Source organism: Panthera leo, chromosome C1, assembly GCF_018350215.1.
Source record: "Panthera leo isolate Ple1 chromosome C1, P.leo_Ple1_pat1.1, whole genome shotgun sequence".
NCBI lineage: Eukaryota > Metazoa > Chordata > Mammalia > Carnivora > Felidae > Panthera > Panthera leo.
In genome coordinates, this window is record NC_056686.1 from 63,133,176 (window position 1) to 63,156,698 (window position 23,523).

General features: G+C 40.6%; 1 protein-coding gene across 3 annotated transcripts in view; it reads left to right on the plus strand.

Annotated features, from left to right (window-relative positions):
- The first annotated feature begins 11,522 nt into the window (after positions 1-11,522).
- The window catches only part of ST6GALNAC3 (ST6 N-acetylgalactosaminide alpha-2,6-sialyltransferase 3), a 532,085-nt gene continuing 520,084 nt past the window's right edge, over positions 11,523-23,523 (plus strand). For 2 of the 3 annotated variants that reach the window (XR_006206150.1, XM_042952238.1), the window contains exon 1: positions 15,955-16,056. Coding sequence is in view for 1 of the 3 variants with exons in the window: in XM_042952236.1 (XP_042808170.1) it covers positions 11,624-11,641 (18 nt within the window). In the remaining 2 variants the exon portion in view is untranslated. Of the gene's footprint in view, positions 11,642-15,954; positions 16,057-23,523 lie in introns of those variants that run through there. The other variant, XM_042952236.1, reaches the window with a different exon arrangement.

Consider the following 23,523-nt stretch of genomic DNA (forward strand, 5'->3'; position numbering starts at 1 on the left):
TTTTGATTCCTTATATACTTCTCATATATTTTTTACTTCCTGTATACATTTCGTATATATGTATTTTTTGTTAGGGTTCAAGCTAATTTCCATGAGAAACACAAACAAGAACTTTGCTTTACCTCCTTATGGCCAATTTGTGTTTTAGTAGGGTTTCTGTGCTGAATTATATGTTGAGGGAGGGTACCACTTTATATTTCCAATCAGGACTTGAGTTTGTCTTGTATCACACTAGGTCTTTCAGAGGAAATCAAGGAAAGGACAGACATAGTCCCTTTCCACAAGAAGTCTGCATGTGAGACATACACTCAGGAAACCATTAGAGACTTAACCAGTATATTATAGCCAGTAGTTTTAGTTGTGTGTGTTTGATGTCTTCTTTGGCTTGATTGGTTGTTAATTCTCATGTTGACAGAGTCCTTTATTAAATTGTTAAATACCCATTTGTTCAAAATATAGATAATTTGCAGTTATTGATAAAATTCTACAAGAGATAATCCACCACACCTCAGACAAATGATCAGAGAGCAACTCTCCATAGTTGGTGTTTACCCAGCTATTGTCTAGTAGACTGATGACTATAGGAATAAGCCACAGGGGTACCCAACTAACTAGGATCTTCAAATGATTGGCTTTTCCCCTTGCACTTTTGTTTGGTGAAAAAGAAGAAATGCTAAGATGATAACCAATAAGAGGAATTTTTCTTTTTTGAGTCCTCGAGCATGGTTTTAGATCAGTGTATAGTAAGTCCAGTGTCCTAGCTCACCTTCATCTATAGTTCTGCTTAGTGAAAACTATTATTGCTAAGAATAACACTGGAAAATACCAGCCTTTAAATAAATATCAATTCTGTTTGCGGCATTGCTCTTATAAAGTAGACAAGTACCTGCAGAAACATTTTTTAATTATAAAAGTAGAGGCAAAACAGTTTTCTATATTAGTTGGTACATTTTACTGAAACTGTGGTTTCACTTACCATTACTGAAGTAATTAAGTTTTGTTGTGTCTGGAGAAGTGCTCTGTGTCCTGACATTCTTCTCAGGGTATCTAAGAAAGGCAAAATCTCTAAAGAGGATGGCAAGTTCTCTAAACAAGCCTATCAAAGAGATCCATCAGTAAAGCTCAATACAGAGGAGAATATCTCACTACAACCTGAGTCAGGGTCATAGTAAAGACCTTAGGAGTTTTGAGGGGGAATTGAATGCTACAACTGTTATAAGGCCAGGAACTGTGTTTGCCTTGTTCAGGGCTACATGTCTACCCCCTTGCATAGAATAGGCACTTGGATGAATCTGTCAAATATTTACTATTGTAAGGATCATTATATAGATTATAGCTGTTGAATTAGACATTTGCAGATGAGTTGAATTTTAACTGCTTGCCGAGGATCGGGAACACCATCCAGGTAGCAGAAAGCATGTGAAAAAATGCTGAGGTGGAAAGGAAAGTCATGGGTAAAGGGTGGGGTAAAATATTGCACAGAGTTGGAAAAAGTCATTTAATGGATTACCCTATGTCTTATATCATGCTTAGACTTGGTGGTGGTTTGAGAGAGAGTCATTTTATGTTTGTGCTTTTATTCTTCCACATACCTCTCTCACTCCCCTCTCCCAACACCACCTTGTGGATTAGAAGAAAGAGCATTGCTTATTGCTAGGGTCAGTTTGGGTTTTAGCCTTAAAGTATTCTGAACAAAAATGATAACTGGGCACATCCACTCTCAGATACAGAGCTAAAAGAAAGCTTTGCAGGATTCCAGAAGTATTTTATTTGACAGCATGTCTTCACTTTTATTCAAGATGAAACCTTGGCTAAATCTCATTATTTTGCTACTTCAAATCCATAAATATGCCACTTGAGGTGCCCCTAAAGAACACTACTGCGTTGATGGTTACTTCATGAGGTCACTGGTACTGGGTACCCTGAGGAAATGACATCCCTGATGCATCATTTTGCTAAGTGCCCCTGCTCAGTGACAACACTGATTTGACTTCTGAATAGGCGTGCTTCCTAGAAATTACCCTTCAGCTGACCCCACGCCACACCACACATTACATGTTTAATGATGTCACTCCCATTCCCCGGCTGCAGGCAAGAGATGCCTGAGAAGGAGAGGAAGTTTACCATCGAAGGGAAATGGAAAGTGTTTATTTTATGTCTCTTGTCAGAAGGTCAGCACCAGACACACATTTCGGGGCCCAGTGCACTGAACACTCAGACACACATGGACATTGGAGTGAGTGTGGAGAATCCAAGGGAAATGTGGGACCATGAAGGGACTGGAAGATAAGAGTTATGTGTAATGAAAGAGCTTTAATTTGATGCAAGGGAAATACCAGGTTTCATGTAAAGGAGGATTTTGGAAAGATTAGAAGTAATGGAGCTGAGGGTTCCTGAACAATGTTGTAAAATTTCCTTTTCAAATATGATGGGCTCTCTCCTTTCTGAGATGGACTAAGTTAGCACTATCTTGCCAACAAAGGGATAATTCGAGTGCCCACTTAAGACATTAACATTTGCATGATAGCCAGGTCTCTGTGACCACTTCATATCATTCAAAAATAGATAAAGCAATTCTGCAAATAAAGGCCCTGCTATACTTACTTTCTCTCATTCTTCCCTGAGCTTGACAGTGAATATTTGGGTTTAGCTGAAATAAGAAGGAAAACAAGTGTAATTTAGAAGAAAAAAATCTAGTTGGTTATATGAGTAGCTTCAACGTGTAAATGAGCATCAGTTACTCATATGTAATTCAATCACCATTCTCTATTCTCTACATGGCTAAAACTTTGGTCATATTTTATGTAATCCCTGGCCATGAGAAAGATAGGAAGTGTGTGTGTGTGTGTGTGTGTGTGTGTGTGTGTACCAGAAGAAAACATAAAGAAAATAGAAGATTTTTTTTAAGTCAATGGGTAAATAATTAATTTTAAAACAAAGTCTTGATGGATTCTGATATTATGGGCTGGAGGAGAAATGACAAATATTTTGAACCTGTGTCTGCTTTACGATTTACAATTACTTATTATCATTACTATTTTTACAAACTGCTTGCTAAAAAATTGAAGCAGCTCACATTCATTGAACAAACACTACTGAATGCCTTACATTCTCTTCCAGTTGCCTAAATTTGTTGAAAATAGGTACAGTTAAAATTCAGTTAAAATTCATAAGGGCGTGTACGGTGATGTGATTAGTAGGAGGGGACACTTCTCAGTTGGTCTCTCTCTTAAATTTCTGTGTTATCTTGCGAATGGAGGTATAGAATGCCTTTGTCCTGGATAATCTTTTCAAAGGTGTTTATACAGCTTCTGGTCTTGGAAGAGAAAAATATTATTTCCAGCATGCCTATTGCCCATTATAAAAGATTTGAGTTCTCTAAGCTCAGGGTTCTTCTATGAAACAGAGCTGCCTGTGCGTGCGAGTATATGGTTTTCTTCAAGTTTTGTTGTGGGAATTGGGGCCCCAGGAATGGATGCAAATGCTGATGATCTGCCTGGGAGGAACTCCTGTGAGGAATAAATAGCTCTATGACTGTAGGTAATAAATAGTCCTGTATCTCTGGCCCTGGAGTCTTGGGCTTTAGCCAACAGCCATAAAATGTGCAGATAACTTCATAGTTTGCATGTACGATAAAATTTCAGGCTCTTCACAAACAGGCCAATTGCTTTGAGTATTTACATTTTATTCAGACAAATACTTGAGACAAACTAGTACTTTTTCAAGGTTAAAGATCTCCCTGGGTCTTTAATTTTCTTGTTCAATATAAACTGAAAAACTTTCCCAGGGAAAAGGGGTAAAGTAAAGGTAAAATGAAGTGATGGAAACACCAAAAGTAGTGAAAAAAAGAAAAACAGGTCAAAGAAAAGAGTAGGACATAGGTATTAAACATTTTTATATGTTTAGACAGTTTTAAAATTTGGGGTTCATCCAATGTCTGTGCTACCAGACATGCTTTTGTTGAAAATATAGAGAAGCTAGTTTGTCAAGAGAGAGGTCGCTTACTATTCTTCATCTATTTGTAAATGGCAAATTTTTATTGCAATTCAAAAATGGAGAAAGCTGCAAGTAACTCATTTAAAATGTAAGCTGTTGAAAGATGCAGGAAGTGACATGTTTCTGGTGTCCAAATCATGCGATGCTTGTTCTAAATACTGCTGCACTCACCACCTGGAACAGAAGACTAATCCTATTTGGAATATGCCATTATTTAGTGTGTAACTTCTTACTATTTCTTAATTACAGAGGTGTCAGTGAAAACTGCAAACTCAGTTATTTAAATATTTAATACCTTTGAAAACCCATATCTCTTCATCTATTAGACAAAATGGATTTATTTATAATATCCTATTCATTTCATTAAATGAAAATAAAGATAAAATAAAGTGGAATGGACTGAAAAAAAATCATAGTGTAAGTCAGCAAGTCATTTTTAATGAGAATAAATATTGAATAAACATAATGCAATGTGACTGATTAAAAAATACTGTAGGGTGATTTTTAAAAATCATGTTGGAAATAAGGCAGCTTCCACTTAAAAGCATCACTGATTTCCTAATCAACTGAGAACACCCACAGGGGTAATTACAGGCCACTCTTGTCATTAAACGCAGACTACAGAATCCATCTAAATCAAGTAATCACTCTGTTGATTAAAAAACAAAACAAAACAAAAAAACAACCCCAAAAACAAACAAACAAAAAAACCCACTAAGATAATCTGATACATTCCTTATAGGGAGTGACCTGAGAATATCATATGTGGTAGAGGACTTAATAATACATCCAAAATTCTCTTCTCAAAATCTTTGAGTGGTGTCCAAAATGGTAGGACAGCCTGATTTTCAATTTTATAAAATTGTGGTTGCTTCTCACTGGGCATTCTTAGTTATCTCTTCAGAGTTGCTGTATTTCCTTGCTTGGGGCACAGAGAGGTATAGGATGCAAGGAAAAAAAAAAAAACCCATCAGGAAGCTCGTAATCTATTTGGGAAGTAAGGCTAAAAATAAAAGGCAAATAAAGATTTAGGTAATAAGACAAGTTAATGCTAGAAGAAATGATAGGATGTGAATAATTGCCAAAGAATTTTGCAAACAGTGATTGCTGGAATTCAAGTCGGGGAAACAGCAATAGGCTAGGGTGTTCTAAAAAGGCATCAAGGACCAAACAGCATTTGATCCAGGCCTTGAGGATGAAATATGGCAGAATGAAGAGTGCAAAGATTAAGACGGATTGACAAACTACTGTTAGGCCCAATCTGGCCTCCTGTTTTTGTACACCTTTGGAACTAAGAATGGATTGTACAGTTTTAGATGTTGAGAAAAACAAAGAAGAATGATATTTCATAACACTGAAAATTATATGAAATTTAAACTTCAGTGTCCATAGATAAATTTCATTGGCACACAGCCACTCTTTATTTATGTGTTTGGCTGTTTCTGTGCTACAGTGGCAGAGTTGAGGAGTTGCAACAGACACCAAATGGCCCACAAAGTCAAAAACATTCACTGTCTGGATCTTTACAGACAAAGTTTGCTGAATCCTGGTATAAGAGACCACTGCGCAAAAATGGTGGAAAGAAAGGTTGACAGGCCTGTATCTGTATCTTTATCTGGAGATAAAGAGGCACCACTGAAGGTTTTACATATAGGAAGGAGCCCAACTATCTCTGGTTCCTGAACATATCACCTGAGCTTGCAAATGTTTGTTAAATCAACAAATGAACAAAATTTTTCAGATTCCCAAGTGTACTGTTGTTTTATAGTTGTTACTCTTGAAAAGAATGAATGGCTTTTCTGTATGGGATGTGCCCCTTGACCCTCTCAGGTTGTCTCTCTGTGTCTCAGTTGTCCATCCTAACTTCACACAGGTGTGCGTGAGCAGCTCTCACAGATTTTGACATTGTTGGACACAAAACGACACCTTGTGTTTGGGGGCTTCTCCAAGAGTATATTTAGATGACTTATCCTTGGACCATTCTCCTTTGGATTGCATGACATTGTGCTTCTCCTACCTTTCCTACAATAGCCAGACATAGATAGAAAAACTAAGGGTTTGTATTATTAGCATGGGGAATTAGCAAAAAATCCTAGTTCTTTCCAGAGGGTTTGTGAGAGCCAAATCATTAGAGAAAAAATGATTCAGGCAAAACAAATTGCATACGGAGGCCAACTGTGAGACCCTGTCCTGTGGGTATCCCCATCAGATCCACCATGGATGCATTTCAAATACTAGATTTCCACTCTAATATTTTAAGACAGTATGTCATCAAACCTCACTAAGAGAAATCTAAGAAGAGTGTACAGAAACACACAGGGGAAGAACCTCATAATAAAAAGAAAACAAACTCTAAGAAACGTGGTTAAGAAATATCAAACTCAATTAATAATGGAGCCTTCAATAGCCTTAGAGAAATCCAATACAAGCCGAATTCAAACTACATGCCTGTGCTTCCACCCATATTTACTTTCAATTGATTATATTATTAAAAAATCTTAGCGGGGAATTGCTTAAGAAAAACAAATCTGGTTAAAACCTAGAACATTAAAGAACATTAATTTCAGATTTTTTTCTTAATTAAAAACAGATTTTTTTTTCTTTTTTGGTTCATTTGAAAAAAAATTTGAGAAAAGATGAGAACTTCCAACAGGGAGAGTAGAGCTGAGATGAACTTGAGAGAGAACATTAAGGGAGAAGGAGAAAATATATAATATTTTTAAAATGTAATTTTAAAGCATGCATAACTTGTTTTGGAGTTCATCCCAGATAAGTATGAGTATAGTCAGGGATAATGATGAATTCTGGATTAGAACTGTATAAAGCTTTGAAAAAAGCAGTAAGCTAAAGTTTTCGGAATGCAAAACGGATGCCATTTTAGAATGATCTGCTATCCAAAATGGAGGGAAATGTAGCTTACCCCACATGTCAACATATTCTCATAAACGTATATCTAAAAGAGCACATTTATAGACCTAATTGGACACAGATACTGATATAGACATGCACATGGACATGGACAGGATAGGCATGTGCTTTAGGATATAAAAAGTTCCTAGGTCATTGCATTATAACGGTGCAATGGTTTCTAGAAAAAAAAAAAATCCTTTCCTATTCTGGCTCAGAATGTAAAAAAAAAAAAAAAATGACTTTCCCATAACATTGTATAATGGATCTTCCAGTCACAGTCTCCTATGGAAGCATAATTTATGTAGTGGATGACAAGAAGAGGTTTATGATATCTGGAATTCATTTAAAATCTTTAGATGGGAAAAATGGAGATCCAATTAAAACCTTAATAAATGACTCTGTGTTGAATATAAATATATTAAATTAATATGTGTGCAAGATGAAATTGGAAAAGTTATGGGAGTCTTCATTTTAATTCTATTTCTATCAGGAAACTGTGTAACTGAGAATTACTTTGTAATGGGGCTGTTTACAATGAAGCAAAACTGAATTTAAATAGGACATTTTAGCCCATGACTGGTCATAACTCATGAGGTCTCAGCCTTAAGAGATATTGAGATCTCATTGGTGAAAGGCCTGTGGGGAGAGGGAAGATGGACCAATAGGAGGCAAGAAAGGCCCTAGGGAGACCCAGGTAGCCACAGGACCAGCACCCAAGGATCTTGCCATGAAGGAAAGCAAGAGCAGGCAGGTTCCTATATGGCAGGCTGTGTATTGTAGGTGAGATACAATAGCAGAGTCTTTGGTGGGAGGCAGTTCTCATGGGCAGAAGGTGGTAACAGCTTTGCTGTATGGGAGATCTAGATGGGATGTACCGTGTCTTTGTTAAAGGACCTAGGGACTGAGGGCTGATAGATACAAGGTGAACGTACCTACCCTGTACATTCAGATAGACAAAGAATATCTATCTTCTACATACTTATATACTTGCCCTAAGGTTTTATATCTTAGGGAGGATATATACTTACCCTAGGTTTTCTGACTACCAAACTTTAGAGAACAATAAATCTGAATGGTACCAAACGGTAGAGATTGGGCTTCTTACATGCCGGGCAGCTGGTTATAGTTGTTAAGATGGCAGACCCAGAAGTCAAATTACCTGGGTTCAAATCCTTGTTCTCCCGCTTACCAGCTGAGGACAACAACATCCATACTGATGTTGTGCGGATCATATGGGTTATTGTATTTAATTGCAAGGTGCATCCATTTTGTTATTTTTGGAAATAGGTTTTTGGCTCTAAGTCACATAACTTGAGACTTGGAAAATTGTGTTACATCTACAGACTAGACTATAGTTTGGCAACTCATAAAACAAAAAAAGATCCTGGGCATACCATCCACCCATCCCCATCCTCTCACAAATCTGGCCTGCACCGTCATTATCTAATAGGTTCAGAACCTGTTTTTACTCCCATCCAACAGCTTTTTCCATCCAACTGCTATCCATCTAAGACAGTGATTGTTATTATTTCGTAAAACTGCCCAGATTTGGAAAACTTCAGTTCATATTTATTGCAGAATCTGTTGAGTTTGTTTTTAGGTTGTTATAAATGTGCCTTTATTTAGGCCTAACTGTGGATGTTAATTAAAAAAATAACATTTTGGGAAGTGTGGGCATGGGTGAGTGGTAGTTGAATTGGGAGAGGGATACCCAGACTGATGGAGCTGGTAAAGCCCTCACCAGACCCTCACGTGGGTATACTCAAGTCACAATATGCTAAGTGTTTGTCTCATCATTGTTTATCTTTCTGACACATTCATGGTGAATGACAATCATCCTATTCATCCTTTCCTATGAGCTATCTTTTTTTTTTTTTTTTTTTTTTTGAGAGAGCGAGCAAGTAGGGAAGAAAGGCAGAGGGAGAGCGAAGAGGGAGGGAGGGAGGGAGAGAGAGGGAGAGAGACAGAGAGAGAGAGGGAGAGAGAGAATCTTAAGCAGGCTCCATGTTCAGAATGGAGCCCCATGCAGGGATCAATCCCACGACTCTGGACTCTGAGATCATGACCTGAGCTGAAATCAAGAATTGGACGCTCAACCAACTGAGCCACCCAGGCACCCCTACATGAGCTATCTTTGTCAAATGTTTTTTTTTTCCTCCTCCAGATAAAGAGCTACCATTTTGAGAGTGTCCATAGTGCCAGGAATTGGGGAGAGTGGATTTATAAGCATCATATCATTTAATTGTCACAAGGATATATACTACTATAAAAGCTGAAGTTTAAAGAGAGGTACAAGACTTGATCAAAGTCACCCAATAAGGAAGTGCTCAGCAAGGTTGCTCACTAGTCAGCTGTGTTGTTGCCCAGACCAGCAGACTTTCTGGAGAGAGAATGATATGATCTGCCTAACCCTGCCCCTCTCACCTGCCACCCTGCCAGGCTCAGTCTCTCTTTCCTTAGAGCCTTGCTTCCACTTTGGTTACGGACCTTACCATGTTATATTATCACGTATCTCTTGTGTTTCCCACGTGACTGAACCTCGGGATGATGTTAGAGACCGTGAAAATCATTCTCTCATCCCTGACAGGTCTTTTAGTACCCCAATACAATTTTTCCCCCTCCTCCAGTTAGTGGTAGCTCAAAAAAGACTTATCTTCTAGTAGCAGCCCAGTAAATTTTTGTTGAATTCATAAATGAATAAGATATGGAGTTTTCTTGGCCTACTAAAGACCATGAGCTAAAGCAGTGGTTTGAAATATATAGTGCCAAAATATATATATATATATATATATATATATATATATATATATATGCCTGATCGAGAAGTTCTTACTGAAAACACAGCAGATCTCTGAAGCACATGGACGGGCTTGAGGAAGGAGTGGGAGAACAGGATGTGGTCCCTTAGGGAGACTGAAAAAAGGAACTTTCCCTGGGAGCAGGTAGTCTGTCCAGTTTCAGTTTTTGCAACGCTTTTCCTGTGGTGCCTCCTGCTCTCTCAGGATTCTGAATGTTCACACCAAGAAAACACCAAATCCTTTGAAAGCGTGGTTTCTTCCTTGTGGTTTGTGAGCCAGTCTCATGACGTCACAGCCACCAGCAGCCCACAGTGCTTTTCCTGACTCCATGTACCATGTAGGCAAACCAGACAGGGCTTCTAGCAAGTGAAACTTCTTTTGAGTAAATATTTTGGGCCTGGTTTTAAGATTTCTCTGACAGACCAAGTGGTGGAAATCTGTGTATATATACAGAATGCTCTCTCTCTCTCCCTTCTTCTAAGTGTGTGTTGCCACTTTCCTCATAGAAATAACTGTTTCTCTTAGCCAGTTCCTTACTTGGGGATTGGGCTTTTCTTGTTGATTTTCATTTGAAGGGGGCTGCTAAGGAGGGGTGGAAAGGATTCAAAACATATCTTCTACCAGGCTGCCTGCTTCTTAAAGCTGCACCTTTTGTTTTTGTCATCAGGGTCTTAAGGTTAAATGAAGAATGACCTTTCTGGATTTCTAAGCCTAACAGGAAAGTTTAGATTTAACTTGGTTACTGAAGTTACAACAAAGTTCATTCAAATTCTAAACTGGTAGCAGGGAAGAGCAAAGTCCTATGCTTGTGGGCACAAACACAATTTAAAAAACTTTTTAAAATGTTTATTTATTTTTGAGAGAGACAGAGCATGAACAGGGGAGCAGCAGAGAGAGGGAGACACATAATCTGAAGCAGGCTCCAGGCTCTGAACTATCAGCACAGAGCCCGAGGCAGGCTTGAACTCATGAACTCTGAGATCATGACCTGAGCAGAAGTCCAAAGCTTAATTGACTGAGCCACCCAGGCGCCCCACAAACACAATTTATATACATATACAATCAATGTATATATATGAGAAAATATTAAATTTTCATATATATGCATATATTCTACTTACTATGTATTTATATACACATTTTTCATGAACACACAAACTTAAAGAAAGCAATTCATACCTGTGTGTACGTGTACATACACACAAAACATACACAGTGTACGTTTTCTGGCATCTTTTGTTGATAGGTATTTGTGCTCCCCTGTTAGTGGCAAATTATTAATTCTGGATGAGCCTATCACAGCATTTTTAAGCAGAGTAAAGGCTCTACCCTTAAACAGCCCAGGGAGAATTTCATTTGCTACTTTTGAAGAATCCTTTGATATGCCCAATACCTGTAGAAGGGTGATTCCAAACCCACTTAACTTTTTAAAAAGTGTGAAATGTCTGCAAGGAGTTCTCTGATCTGTTGGAGGAGACCGAATGGGGAAGAAAAGGCCGCTTTCTCTCCCCAGCCGGACCCAGATCCCTGCCTGCTGCTGAGCAGATTTTGTATACGTTGAACCACAGAACATTTACTGGAAAAAAAAAAAAAAAAGAGGGACAGAGAGTGAGAGAGAGGAAGAGAGAGAAAAGAAAAAGTAGCAAGCATCCAGGAGCAGCCGCGGGAGACCGGGACGGCACGTAATCCGGGGGCGGAGCCTCGAGGGCCGCCAGCCAGTGGACGAGGCCGGGGGCGGGGCCCCGGCGCGGGGGGCGGGGCCTGTGCCCGCGCAGCTCGCACCGCGGTCCCCTTATTTGGATCTGCGGGAATGTGGGCTGGAGCGGTCCTGCCGTGGTACCAGCCTCCAGCCTGTCGCCGGGACTGCCCCTGACCCAGGCGCGCCTGCTGCTCGGTGGTAGAAGGGCCGGCGGAGCGCCATGGCCTGCATCCTGAAGGTAACGACTCGGATCTGTGGCTCGGACGCGTGGTTGGCCAGACCCTTGCTGCTAAGAGGCAAGGAGTCAGCCGCGGTCCCACCGCATCCTCATCTCAGTTGTCTTTTCCTGGCATTGATTTTCTTTTTGTTCCTTTGGCAAATGCATATGGAGGGAGATTCTGAAACATGCAGCTGGCACAGCTTCTCTTCCCACCATTCCTGCCTGCTCGCGCCTGCATTGAAGGAGCTGCAGACTGTTGGCTCCAGGGGAAAGCAGGGCTGTGTGCCGAATAATGGGGATGGCAGGGAGGGGAGGGGTGCTCCCGCGGGGTCCCGCGGTTCTGTTGCTTGAGGCCTTTCAGGAGCCTAGGAGAATGGAGAAGAGTCTGGACTTGGGTTACTGGTGCTAAAGGTTATATAGCACTTTGAATGGGGGCGAGAGTGAGCAGAGAGGGGGTTCTATTGAGCATTTGATCTTGTGAAGACAAAAACTTATGAGTTTACAGGTAGTCCCTTAGGAATGAGTTTTCCAGGAGACCTGCTAGTTCTGTGGTGCCATTAACTCTACTTTGGAAAAGTTCATAGAAAGATGTTTTTATTAGTAGAGAATCTCTGACCCTCCTTCAGCTCATAAATTTGAACAGACCCAATGATTTCACTTCATATCAGAGCTGGCCGAGCCACCTCTTCTTTGTTGAGTTTTCTTTCTCCAAGTCTGGGTTCTTAGCCTGGACCAAGCATCTTTCTGGGTTTACTGCTTTGTGGTGTCAGGTGGGAGGACTTGGTGTCAGTCACTGACTTGAGAACTTTCCATTCCATGGAGAGAGGTGTTTTGTTTGTTTTCTGTTTTCATTTTCTCACAACTGTTTCTCCTCCTGCCTAACCTGACTCCTGACTGCCTGAATCAAAAACATTCACAGCATGGTTTCCTGGGCCTTGACTGGAGAAAGCAAAGGCCTGTTTGTTACAAGGTTGGGGGAGCTGTATGTGATAGAGGAAAACACCAGAAAAAGATTTTTGTTGTTGTTTATTGTGAAATAGCTTTTGTTTCTCTTCAGGATGATTTGAAGCCATCTACCATTAAGCTAGTTACCTGAGTCATCTTAAAACATGTGTGGTAATGACACAAATAAGAGATTAACCTAGTAGAGGGTTTTTTTTTTTTTTTTTTTCCTTAGCGTAAAAGAGGTTGGATATTTCCTGTGACTTTTCTGAACTTCCTCTGTTTGGTTTTGGAACATTTTCTGGGACATAACAAACGGTAGCAAGATCAAGAGGAAATACGTAATAAATACATCCCTATTACAATATGGTATTTTTAACTTGGAGCACAAGTACTGAAATAAGAATATGAGTTGTCTTTACTATATATTATATTATTAGCTGAAAGGGCAATTGAGGAGCATGACATTTATCGTTGGCCATCTTCTTTTGGTTTCTCCCCACCTCATGTCACACATGTTCCAAACATTTTTAATGCATATCCCAAGCTACACATGAATCTGATCCAAACTTTCTTTTCAGGCACCTCACATTAACCTCAGACATTTGGGGCATATCTGAGTCCTCCTTATCTTTCCTCCACCGAAATTCATCTGAGATGTAGACAGGTAAACTACAAAGAGGTTTGGACTCAGAAAAGCCTTGGTCGGAACGCAAGTTCGGCCAGTTGCCACTGGTGTGACCTTGGACAACTTACTTAAATGTCTTTGTGTCAGTTTCCTCAATGTAAGATCAAAATTATAGCAGCTACTCCACAGAGTTGCTGTGGGGATAAAGTAAGATATGGTATGAAAACTACTTTGTGGCATAGGCATTAATACGTGCCACTTTTTTTCTGACATGTAATGAGTGTGTAAAGAATGCTTACTATATTCTCTGCCTACTTCATATAATATAACACTCATTCTTACATCAGACCCTGCAAGGTGAGTAACATTGTTTAAAACCCCATCTTACAGATGAGGAAGCTGAGTCCTCAGTTTAAGAGATTTTCCCGAGGCAACAGGGTTAAGGACAAAGTAAGCATGGAGTTAGACCCAAATCTGCCAACATTTTTTATACTTTAATGCTGTTCTCTGTACTTTCCCAGGTGACCACTTTCTAAGATGCCCTAATACCATTCAGAGCCCTTACCGTATTAGACAAAGTACCTGTGTGCAGTCATGGTCTCCATGGCCTATGGTAGGCCTTTTCCCCTTGTTGTCTTTGAAAGGCCATACATGGTGGAGTGGAGTCTGGAGACCTGAATTCAGTGCAAACTTGGCCTTCTGTACGTGATTTTAGGTAGTCTCTGCAACTTGCTCATTTTAGAATGTAAATAATTGTGATTATCTGGCTGGGTTTTATGAAGGTAAAATGATGGACTTTTTCTTCTTCTTTTTAAACAAAACATTTTCTGCCACGTGCCAGCCTTGGACTTGGTGTTGACATCACAAGATGTATGAACCATTGACTTGGTTCCTAAGTGGCTTACAGTATAGTAAAGGGGATAGAAAAGAAAATGCACATTTATGCTACAGTGTGAAGAGTAACATAGATCTGTGGAAGGCATAATAGGGCACAGAAGTAGAGACCAGTGAACCCTCCTATTGGCTAGTCAAGACAGGCTTTCCGGGGCACCTGGGTGGCTCATCCTGATAAGGGTCTGACTTTGGCTCTGGTCATGATCTCACAGTATGTGGATTTGAGCCCCGCGTCGGGCTCTGTGCTGACAGCTTGGAGCCTGGAGCGTGCTTCAGGTCCTCTCCCTCTCTCTCTGCCCCTTTCACACTCATGCTCTCTCTCTTTCAAAAATAAAAAAATAAAACATATATATATATATATTTTTTTTTTAAAGGCAGGTTTTCCATTTACTATTTTGGAGCTAGATTTTGAAGACTGAATCATATTTACTATTATGGAGCTTGTGTTTTTGTAAGATAACTTTTGAGGCAGTGTTAACTTTACTCTGTGGGTGAAAACTAATTTTCTCAACAGATTTTTGAAGTAGATTTTATTATCCATTTTTATATATGAGAAAACTGAAAGAGAGGTTATTATCTACATAGCAGTGACCCTAAAAGTGGGGACCTCTGACTAGCTAAGAAGATAAGCCCATGACAAGGCAGCTGGGATGGGCTTTTGCAGCATACAGAACCATCCCCTTGGTGTGCTGTGTATGGTGAACAAGCATTCTGCCCAAGCATGAAGCTGGCTCTTGTAACAGAATGATGATTATGGCCTCAATAATCATTTAATTGTGAAATACATATTCATTCCACATTGTATGGGCTTTGAAGCCAGAAATATGTGGGTTTTACTTACTAACTGTATAACCACAAGCAAGTTTCTTGATTTCATTGCTCCAGTTTCTAGAATGGGGACAATCGTGCATTCCTCAATGGGTTATGCTAGGGGTTAAGTGAGAATATTGCACATTAGAGAGGATAGGCTAGTAATAGTTAAGTAAAAATGAGTCTGGGCTCAGTCAGTTGAGTGTTCCTTGAGTGACTCTTGATTTCGGCTCAGGTCATGATCTCACGGTTCATGCGATTGAGCCCTGCCTTGGGCTCTGCACACTGTCAGATCCTGCTTGGGACCTCTCTCTCCCTCTCTCTGCCCCTCCCCTGCTTACTCACAAACACACACAAGCACACGTGCTCTCTCTCAAAATAAATAAACAAAAACAAAAACAAGTCCAAGTTTTCAGTTCCTTTCTTGCCACACTCCTGGTTAGGCAGCTCTCCTGGGTAGCTGTGCTGTTGTGAACAATTAAATCAAGGACCAGTCTTTTGCCAAGGAGTGTTTTTTTTAAACGTCTTTGAAATTTAATAGACAAGAACAATATCTCATTTGTATTTTTTTTTAATTACTAGTGAAGTAAAACTTTTAAATTTATATTGTCATTTGTTTCTCCTCCACTGGCAAAAGTTCTGCTTATCTTTCCACTCCTAGTTCAGTGTCACATCTGCGGTTAAGCCTTTCTGTGCTTCACCAGGCTTGTTCTCTGCTTCCATGGTATGAGTTCTTATCTCTGTAGCAGCAGATATTACCCTGAACTGTCGATTAACTGTTGACATGCCCGACTCCTCTGTTTGATTGTGGACTCCTAGAGGGCAGGGGCCTTCAGTAGGTCACTCAGCTAGTGTTTACTGAACGCTGTGAATGACTACTGCTGGTAGTGTGGGAGTATATGGATGGAGATATTGGTGGCCACCCAAATGAGTCTTGGGGGCAGCAGAAGCCTTGCCTTATTCAGCTTGGTATCCATAAATGCTAGCCTGACTTTCAGCAAAGTGTTCCCTAAATGCTTGTTGAATGTATTAATGCATTATCTTTTTGTTTTTTTAAGATGTTTATAGACATGGGCCTGATCTATCCACCTCTGTAAACATCTGAATTCTTCATGGATATAGCATGGATTTTTCACTCTAACATACAGCAAGCAAGCAGGTAGGGCTTATCAGTTACTTTGCGCCTTCTCAGTTTGTTTCTCATACATCTGTTACTGTGTCTCCTATAAATTCTGGAGCCAATTTGAAATCTGAAGGGAAGGGGAAAGGGAGCGCTGGACTGGGAGGAAGAAAGGAGGAAGTATAGGAGTGGCTTATCTTTTGTTCTTCTGATCATTTTGGTTCTCTAGGTTAACAGAAACAAACAAAAAAGCAAAAGCAAAAACAAAACAAAACACCAACACCCACAATCCCAATTTGAGGTACTCAAACTGAGGTCTCAAAGTGTTAGAAAACGGTGTGGCTTCACTGAGCCTGGAAAACCGCAGAGACTTCACAGGTCCACAGATTACAAATCTGAAACTCTAAGAAAACCCTAGCAAGTGGGATGGACAAGGCACCTCATCTAATAAATCTGCCCTGATGTTTCTTTCTGCTGCGCAAGAGATGCTAAAGTCTTGGGAGCAGCCGTCCTGCCGAATTTTCAGTCTTGTGGTAACCGAACAGAATGTTTTTGCAACTTCCACGTGCTTTTGCAACGTTCCTTTGGGGAACCCGTCTCTTGTGTAAAAGCAGTGCTCTTTGGATGAACTGATAACAATAGGAACAATAATAGTTGCTATTTATTGAACACCCAGAGTGTCCTGTGCTGAGTGCTTTATAGAAGTCATCTCATGCAAACTTGTATTATAATGAAGATACCGAAGTTCAGAGACACTAAGTAACTTATCCCAGGTTGTGTGGTTAGTAAGTAGTGAGGATGGAATTCACCTGGCTCCGTGTGGTTAGTTAGTAAATGTCTTTTTACCTTCAGTGCCAATTGAAGTGAATATTTGTGGGGACTTTGTGTTTACTTCACTATCTTCTACCCAGGCAGTACTCAGTCTAGACAGCTTCCTAACACCCGCCTGGTGAGGATCATTTTTAGCTGTGTTGTTTTTACTTGTTCCTTCTTCAGAGTTTCCTTTGTGACTGAGGAACTAGGGGAAATAGAGGGGCGGCAGAGACTGAGGAGGTAAGAAAGTTCTAATTCTGCCTCCAAGACTGAATAGCCCTTTGATCCTGGGCAAGTCACGTGACCTCTACCCCTAGCCTGAGAAACCCACATGTCTCTTTGGGGGTGGGAAGGAAGGAGAGGGATAGTACAGAGTTGGATTTGCCCTTAGGCCAAGCTTCAGGGCCCCTGCAAGGCTTTGGGAAGAGGCCCTGGATGTTTGTATTTGTAATTTTATATCCACTTTCTAAAAGAGTCCCATAAATCGTATAAACTCAGGCTCCCCAAGTGGACCCCCTCTGGGGCCGTGTTGGTGTCCAAAAGAGTTAATGCTTGCAAAGGCACTCTTCCAAGCAGAACCCACTGCACACATATGGCAAAACTATTATTAGCATTATTAATAGTTAGATAACAGCTTGAGTTGAGGAACCTGTCTTGGGGACTGGTGGGAGGAAGAAGGGTTTAGGTCTGAGGAAAGCAGAGGGAGCCTATTAAGCTTTCCTGTAGATGGCTGGGGAAAATTATGAAATCTCCTCCCCAGGAGGAAAACCTCTATCTGTTTGTGAAAATTTAACACACACTTGTGCCTGAGGGCTGGGAGTTGGATGAGTTCTTTTCTGTTTCCTGGCTTCTGGGAAAAGTAGAGGAAGGCATTTTTCTAATTGGAGAGAGTAGATTTACAAGTGCTACCAGGATCCCATTACAGAAAGTTGCTGTTAGCTCCTGGTTATTAAAAGGCTCATTATTCAGTTTATGGATTATCCAGATCCTGTCAACCCTGGCCGTTCTGATGTACACCTTTTATGCCTTTTACTGCCAATTAGCACCTCCACCAGAGCCAGGAGAGGGAGAGGAGCTACACCCCAAATTGTTTAATTCTTCTCCTCGTTAATAGCTGTGTCAAGGTTTGTCAGCAGGCAGGTGGTTATAGGAAATGGCTCAAATGAGGTGAAGGGATTATCTGTGCTTTCACTATTGTTTTCTCTTTTCCCTCAGCGCGAGGACTGAGAGTAGGCTCTGGTTCTGATTTTAAACTGATTTAAAGTGGCCTCATCAGAGACCTTGGCCCAGGGTATCCAGAGACTTCAATAAACAGGAGCCTTGGGCTAGGTAACATTCTCACAGAGGCCCTGTGCCCCATACCCCATCATCTCCAGGCCTCTCTCATTTCCTGTGTGATGTGGATGGGTGGGGGCTCACAACATCTGGTACTTGGGAGGGTGGGGGAAGTTATTTCCCAAAGAAATGGCTTGGGAGCCAGGAAAGAGGGTTCTTGTACTGGAGTCGTTCTAGTATTTGGGTAAAGAAGAAATGTATTTCTTTGCATATACTTAGTAATGTAAATATGTAAATAAAAATATATACCCAGGGTGCCTCAGTTGGTTAAACATCTGACTTCCGCTCAGGTCATGATCTCACAGTTCATGAGTTTGAGCTCCGTGCTGGGCTCTGTGCTGACAGCGTGGAGCCTTGACCCCACTTGGAGTTGTCTCTGTCTCTCTCTGCCCCTCCTCCACCCCTGCTCACACTGTGTCTGTCTGTCTGTCTGTCTCTCTAACAAAAATAAATAAACAATTAAAAAATATATATATACCCACATTCATACCATCATATCTTAATATTTACCCAGATTTGAAAAGTCTTGCACATAAAATCCTTCTTGGAAGACACTTGTAATTTCAAAGGCTATCTTGTACAGTCCTAGTACATTTATTAGCTGTGCCTTTACCAGACACAAAAATAAAAACTTCTTTGGTTTGTTATGAAAATCATATTTGCATCTTGCCCTGAGAACATCATGATCACAAGGGAATTAGAAGTAAAATGTGTGTGTCCTGCATTGGAGATGAGTCACGATGTGGGATTAGAGTGTGCACATGGAGCTCGTCTTAGGTTTCAAGGACTAGAATGAGCAAATAGCTGTTCTGGGATGGCCCCCTCCTTGGGACAAGGGGGATACACAGTTGCAGACCGCACGGCTGCCACTCTCAGGACCCCTGTTTGGCGTCCCTGGCCCCACCAATAGACTGGACTCTAAAGAAAGAGCGGTGAAATCTCCCTGTGAAGGTTTTGCCTTATCAATCAGGGAAAATGGTAACCAAGAAAGAGGGGCTAGTCTCTAGGGTGTGGGTGGTAAAAGGTTTTGGGTGCAGAGGTCAGAGCTGTACCGACTCTGCGTCTGAGTCCAGCTTTGTGATCAGTATGAGTAATGACGGTCGTACATTTATTTAACGCAGTGCTGTCCGGTAGATACATAACGCAGCTCACTTATACACTTGACATTTCTTAAGAGCCACATGTAAAAAACAAAAGCAAAAAGAAACAGGCAGAATTTACTTTAATAGTACGTTTTATTTACTCCAGTATATACAGAACATTTTCATTTCAACATGTAGTCAATATAAAAATTATTGAGATATTTATATTTTTTTCACTAAGTCTTCAAAAATCAGTGTACATTTTACTGTTGCAGCATCTCTCAGTCAGGATGCTAAATTTTCATTAGAGATTTAGGTTTTATAACATTTACAGTCAAAAGTGTGGATTCACGTGTTCAGGTTGCTCCAAAGGTGGTCAGAAGTTTTCCAAGAGTTGAATCTAGTGTTAGTTTTTAAGTGTAAATTAAATAAAATAATATGAAATAAAAAATGTGGCCTCTCAGGCACACCAGCCCTGTTTCAAGTCTTAAAAGCCAAATGTGGGTAGTGGCTACAGTATCGGACAGCATGTTTATTCAGGTGTTCATCCTCACCGTTGGAAGACACCACTAACCATGGAGGCAATGAGAGCAGTGTGTAAGCGGGTAGGGGAAAGGATTGCCTACTGGATGAGAATCAGAAGGGGAGGACACTCCTGTTGGTCAGACTGATGGCAACAGAGGAAAGCAAATGAAGAGCAAGTAATGAGTGTTGGACCCAAGGACACATTAGAGCCTTTATTGAGCCCTTGGAATTTCAACTAAAATGGACTCCTACGTTTTTCCATATGCTGGGCCTGATTGGCCCCCTAGGTGTTGAGCAGCTGTGAATTCTCCCAGGGAATGCAGCTTTGGTCTCCATGTGGCAGTGAACTCCTGTAGGCTTTGAGGTCAGAGACAGACTTTATACACTTTTATTTGAGCCATTCCATTGCTCTAGGAGGGCAGTGCACATATGGCAGCAATTTGAACATCCAGAATAAACCACATATCTTCTTTTAAGTCGATAGAGTAAGGTGATTGGAGTTCCTTTGGCTTATTTTTCACTTCTTATTTGTGTGCATATAAATTCAGCAATATGCTAAAGCTGTGTGTCCAGTGATGCTTAGAGCAAATCAGTTTGTAAACCTGTAGCTCTGTTTAGTGTAGACTTCTGCATTTTATACCTGCCCTGCTCCACCTAGTCTTTTTGGATCATGAGATGGACAGTAGGTGCCATATGCTGAGGGCCTTCTCTCTGGCAGACAGCCTGCCAGATATTTTGAAGCTGTTTATCATCCCACAACAAGATTTCAGAATGGGCATTATTTACTTTTGTTGGACTGACAAGGGGACTCTGGTATATATTGCTTAACAACTTTGCTAATGCAAGAGTGTTAGACCAGGATCCTCAAAGGAGAGCCCTTGGGCCAAATCCCCTGTCACCTGTTTATGCATAGCTTTAAAGAGCCTGTGATTAAGGATGGGTTTTGCATTTTTGAGCAGTTGAAAAAAATCAAAAGAAGAATAAGATTTCATGATGTGTGGGAATGTATGAAATTCAAATATCAGTGTCTATAAATAGTTTTACTGGAACAGCCATGCTTGCTTCTTTCCCAGTGTCTGTGTCTGTTTTCGTGCTACAATGGCAGGGTTGAGAAGTTGATGTTTGGACTGTAAGGCCTGCAAAACCTTAAACATTTGCTGTCTGTCTCTTTACAGATAAAGTGTGCCAACCCGTGGGCCACACTGTTAAGTTCTATCAGTAGAGTGTAAGAGCTGGAGACAGGGCTGGTGTGGGTTCTCCCATGGGTCTTCAGCACTAGCCCTGGGGCCTCACACTGTGGGTGTCAGGGGTATTTACTGAGCATGGGGCCAAGCACTGTATGTGGAAGAGGGGACTAAAGCTTAGGGAGGATATGTGATTCCTCAAAGCCAGATAGTGGGGTTGGAACTCAGACTCCAAAGCCCAATAAGGCTGTTGCTTCTAACAGATATGCTACCACAAGTGCTGTTCAACTTGAACGGTGCCAGGACCCCTGAAAAGCTTATTTCACCAGAGATTGCTAATCCCCACCCCCAGAGTTTATGATTTTGTAGGTCAGTCCTGGGTTAGGGCTCAAGAATTTGCATTTCTAAAAAGCCCCCAGGTGATGCTGATGAGGCCCATGTGTGGACGTCAGTCCTGACATGCTACCTCCTGTTCAACAAATAGTTGTTGAGTTATGGAAGGCTTAACACACCTGCAATGGCCAACAGAAACTGACAAGAATTTAAGTCAGTTTAGAAAGTCAAGTGCATTCAAATAAAACTTTTTAGGCATTATAATATTTGATTTCTTCCTTCATTATTCTCATTAACCCCCAAGCTTTCTAATGCCATGGGGCTTAGACCACCGTGAATATTGGAATGCATATGCCTCTGTGTCCAACAGCAAGGGGCTGGGGCTGAAATGAACCCCTTTCTGGTGGCACCCCTCATGTGTTTCTGGAAACTCAGTTTCTTTCAAATCAGTTGTGAAATCAGTTTATGTTGATTTATAAACCAGCGATTTGGTTCCTGCTGATTGTATGTCAAACCCCTTCTTGCTTTGTTTCTGCCTCTGTCCCCTCCTCCCCCCAACCAAGCCCATTCTGCTGGGGGTGCAGAAAACAGCTTCTGTAGTCAAGTTGTACTGGCTTTGGTCATGAAAGTTAATGCATTAGTGTTAGAGTTCACTCTCTTAATTATTGGCTTACTTGGTCTCATATTTAAAAAGTCATTATTTAAGGATTAGGAATGGGGAGAATGAAGACCAGCGAAAGATGATAGCTTTTCTTTTTTCATGTTGATGATTCACAGCCTTGTTTGGGATTTAATAAGTAACACAAAGCATTGGAAACTGCTGATTTAATCTCTTCTCATAGGCTCATGTTGGCATAAAGAAAATAAATCTCTAAGGTGTACCTTTTTACCTTCTCCTGGCTCTCTATTTCCATGCCTTTATTTATTATGCAGTTAATTTTTCTTACCTGCCCCCCCCCCCCCCCCGCAACCCACCCACTTTCATCTCTGGCCTCTGGGTCCCTCCCCAGTGCAGTTGTTACAGGGGCCATTAGTTAGTATGTTTAAAGAACCATAATCTCAGCTCAGTAGAAGGGAAGCCATACAGAATTCTATTACCAAGTAGATAAAACCCTCTTGCAGGGTCCCAGGTTATAAGCCACTCTGTTAGGAATTCTCTGGGAAATGTGACTCATTTCTGTGCTTGGTATAAAATCATTGGTATGGTGTTCATGACAGCTCAGGGATGTCATCCCACACACCTTTGCCACTGCCTGGAGGCTGACTTTACAACTACTTGTGTTTGCTTTTTTTATTGCTGACCTTCTCGACCTTGTTGTCCTTTCTTTCTCCCTATTTCTAGGAGAAAATTCATTCCCCAGGAGCAGCAATTACCTGCCACTTTTCGCCTGCTCCCTTATTTATTTTTTCTTTCATTCTTTCAGTTGGGAATAAGAGAATCTCTCTTTCCTACCCTGGTTTATGTCACTTAATTATTTGTTCCTTAGCTGGTTTAATGTTTATTTAATTCTGCCATGCTGTTTAACCCCAGCAGCCTGGTTGATGGCTTAAGCTGAGCCAAGATTTCTGCATGTGACTTCTCACTTGTTGATAAAGTAAGGTTTGTTTTTCTCTCATCCATGTTTGACCCTTGATATTAAAACCTTATTTAAAGACATGACATCTGAAACCATGTTCCATTCGGTATTAGAAAAATCGAAATTCACTGTATATTCTAGATTTGAGGATGTTAAAGAGGTCTGTGTTTGACCTATTTTTGCCTTTTATCTTCAGCAAATAGAGGCTTTTGTGAAGAAGAAGTTTATCATCAAGCACTTAGAGAGAACCCGAATACTATGGGTGAGAGGAGGGGTAGAGGGAATGGAGATGAAAGAAAAGCTGATGATTTATTTGTGTATTTTTTTAAAACAATTTTACTTTATTTTATATATGTATATAAGTAAACTCCACACCCAACATGGGGCTTGAACTTATGACCCCGAAAGCAAGAGTCATGTGCTCTATCAACTGAGCCAGCCAGGTGCCCCTGAGAAGCTGAGAATTTAATTCTTTTCTAAGGGAAATTTGGGTCTACATGGATGATAATATTAATTGTAGCAATAGCTTATATTTCCTGAGTACTTGCTATGTTGGGGCTTTCTGGACTTTATATGTTTGCATTATCTCATTTGTCAAGCTCATAAGGTACATACTATTATAAATTCCGATATAGATGAGGAAATTGAGGCTTAGAG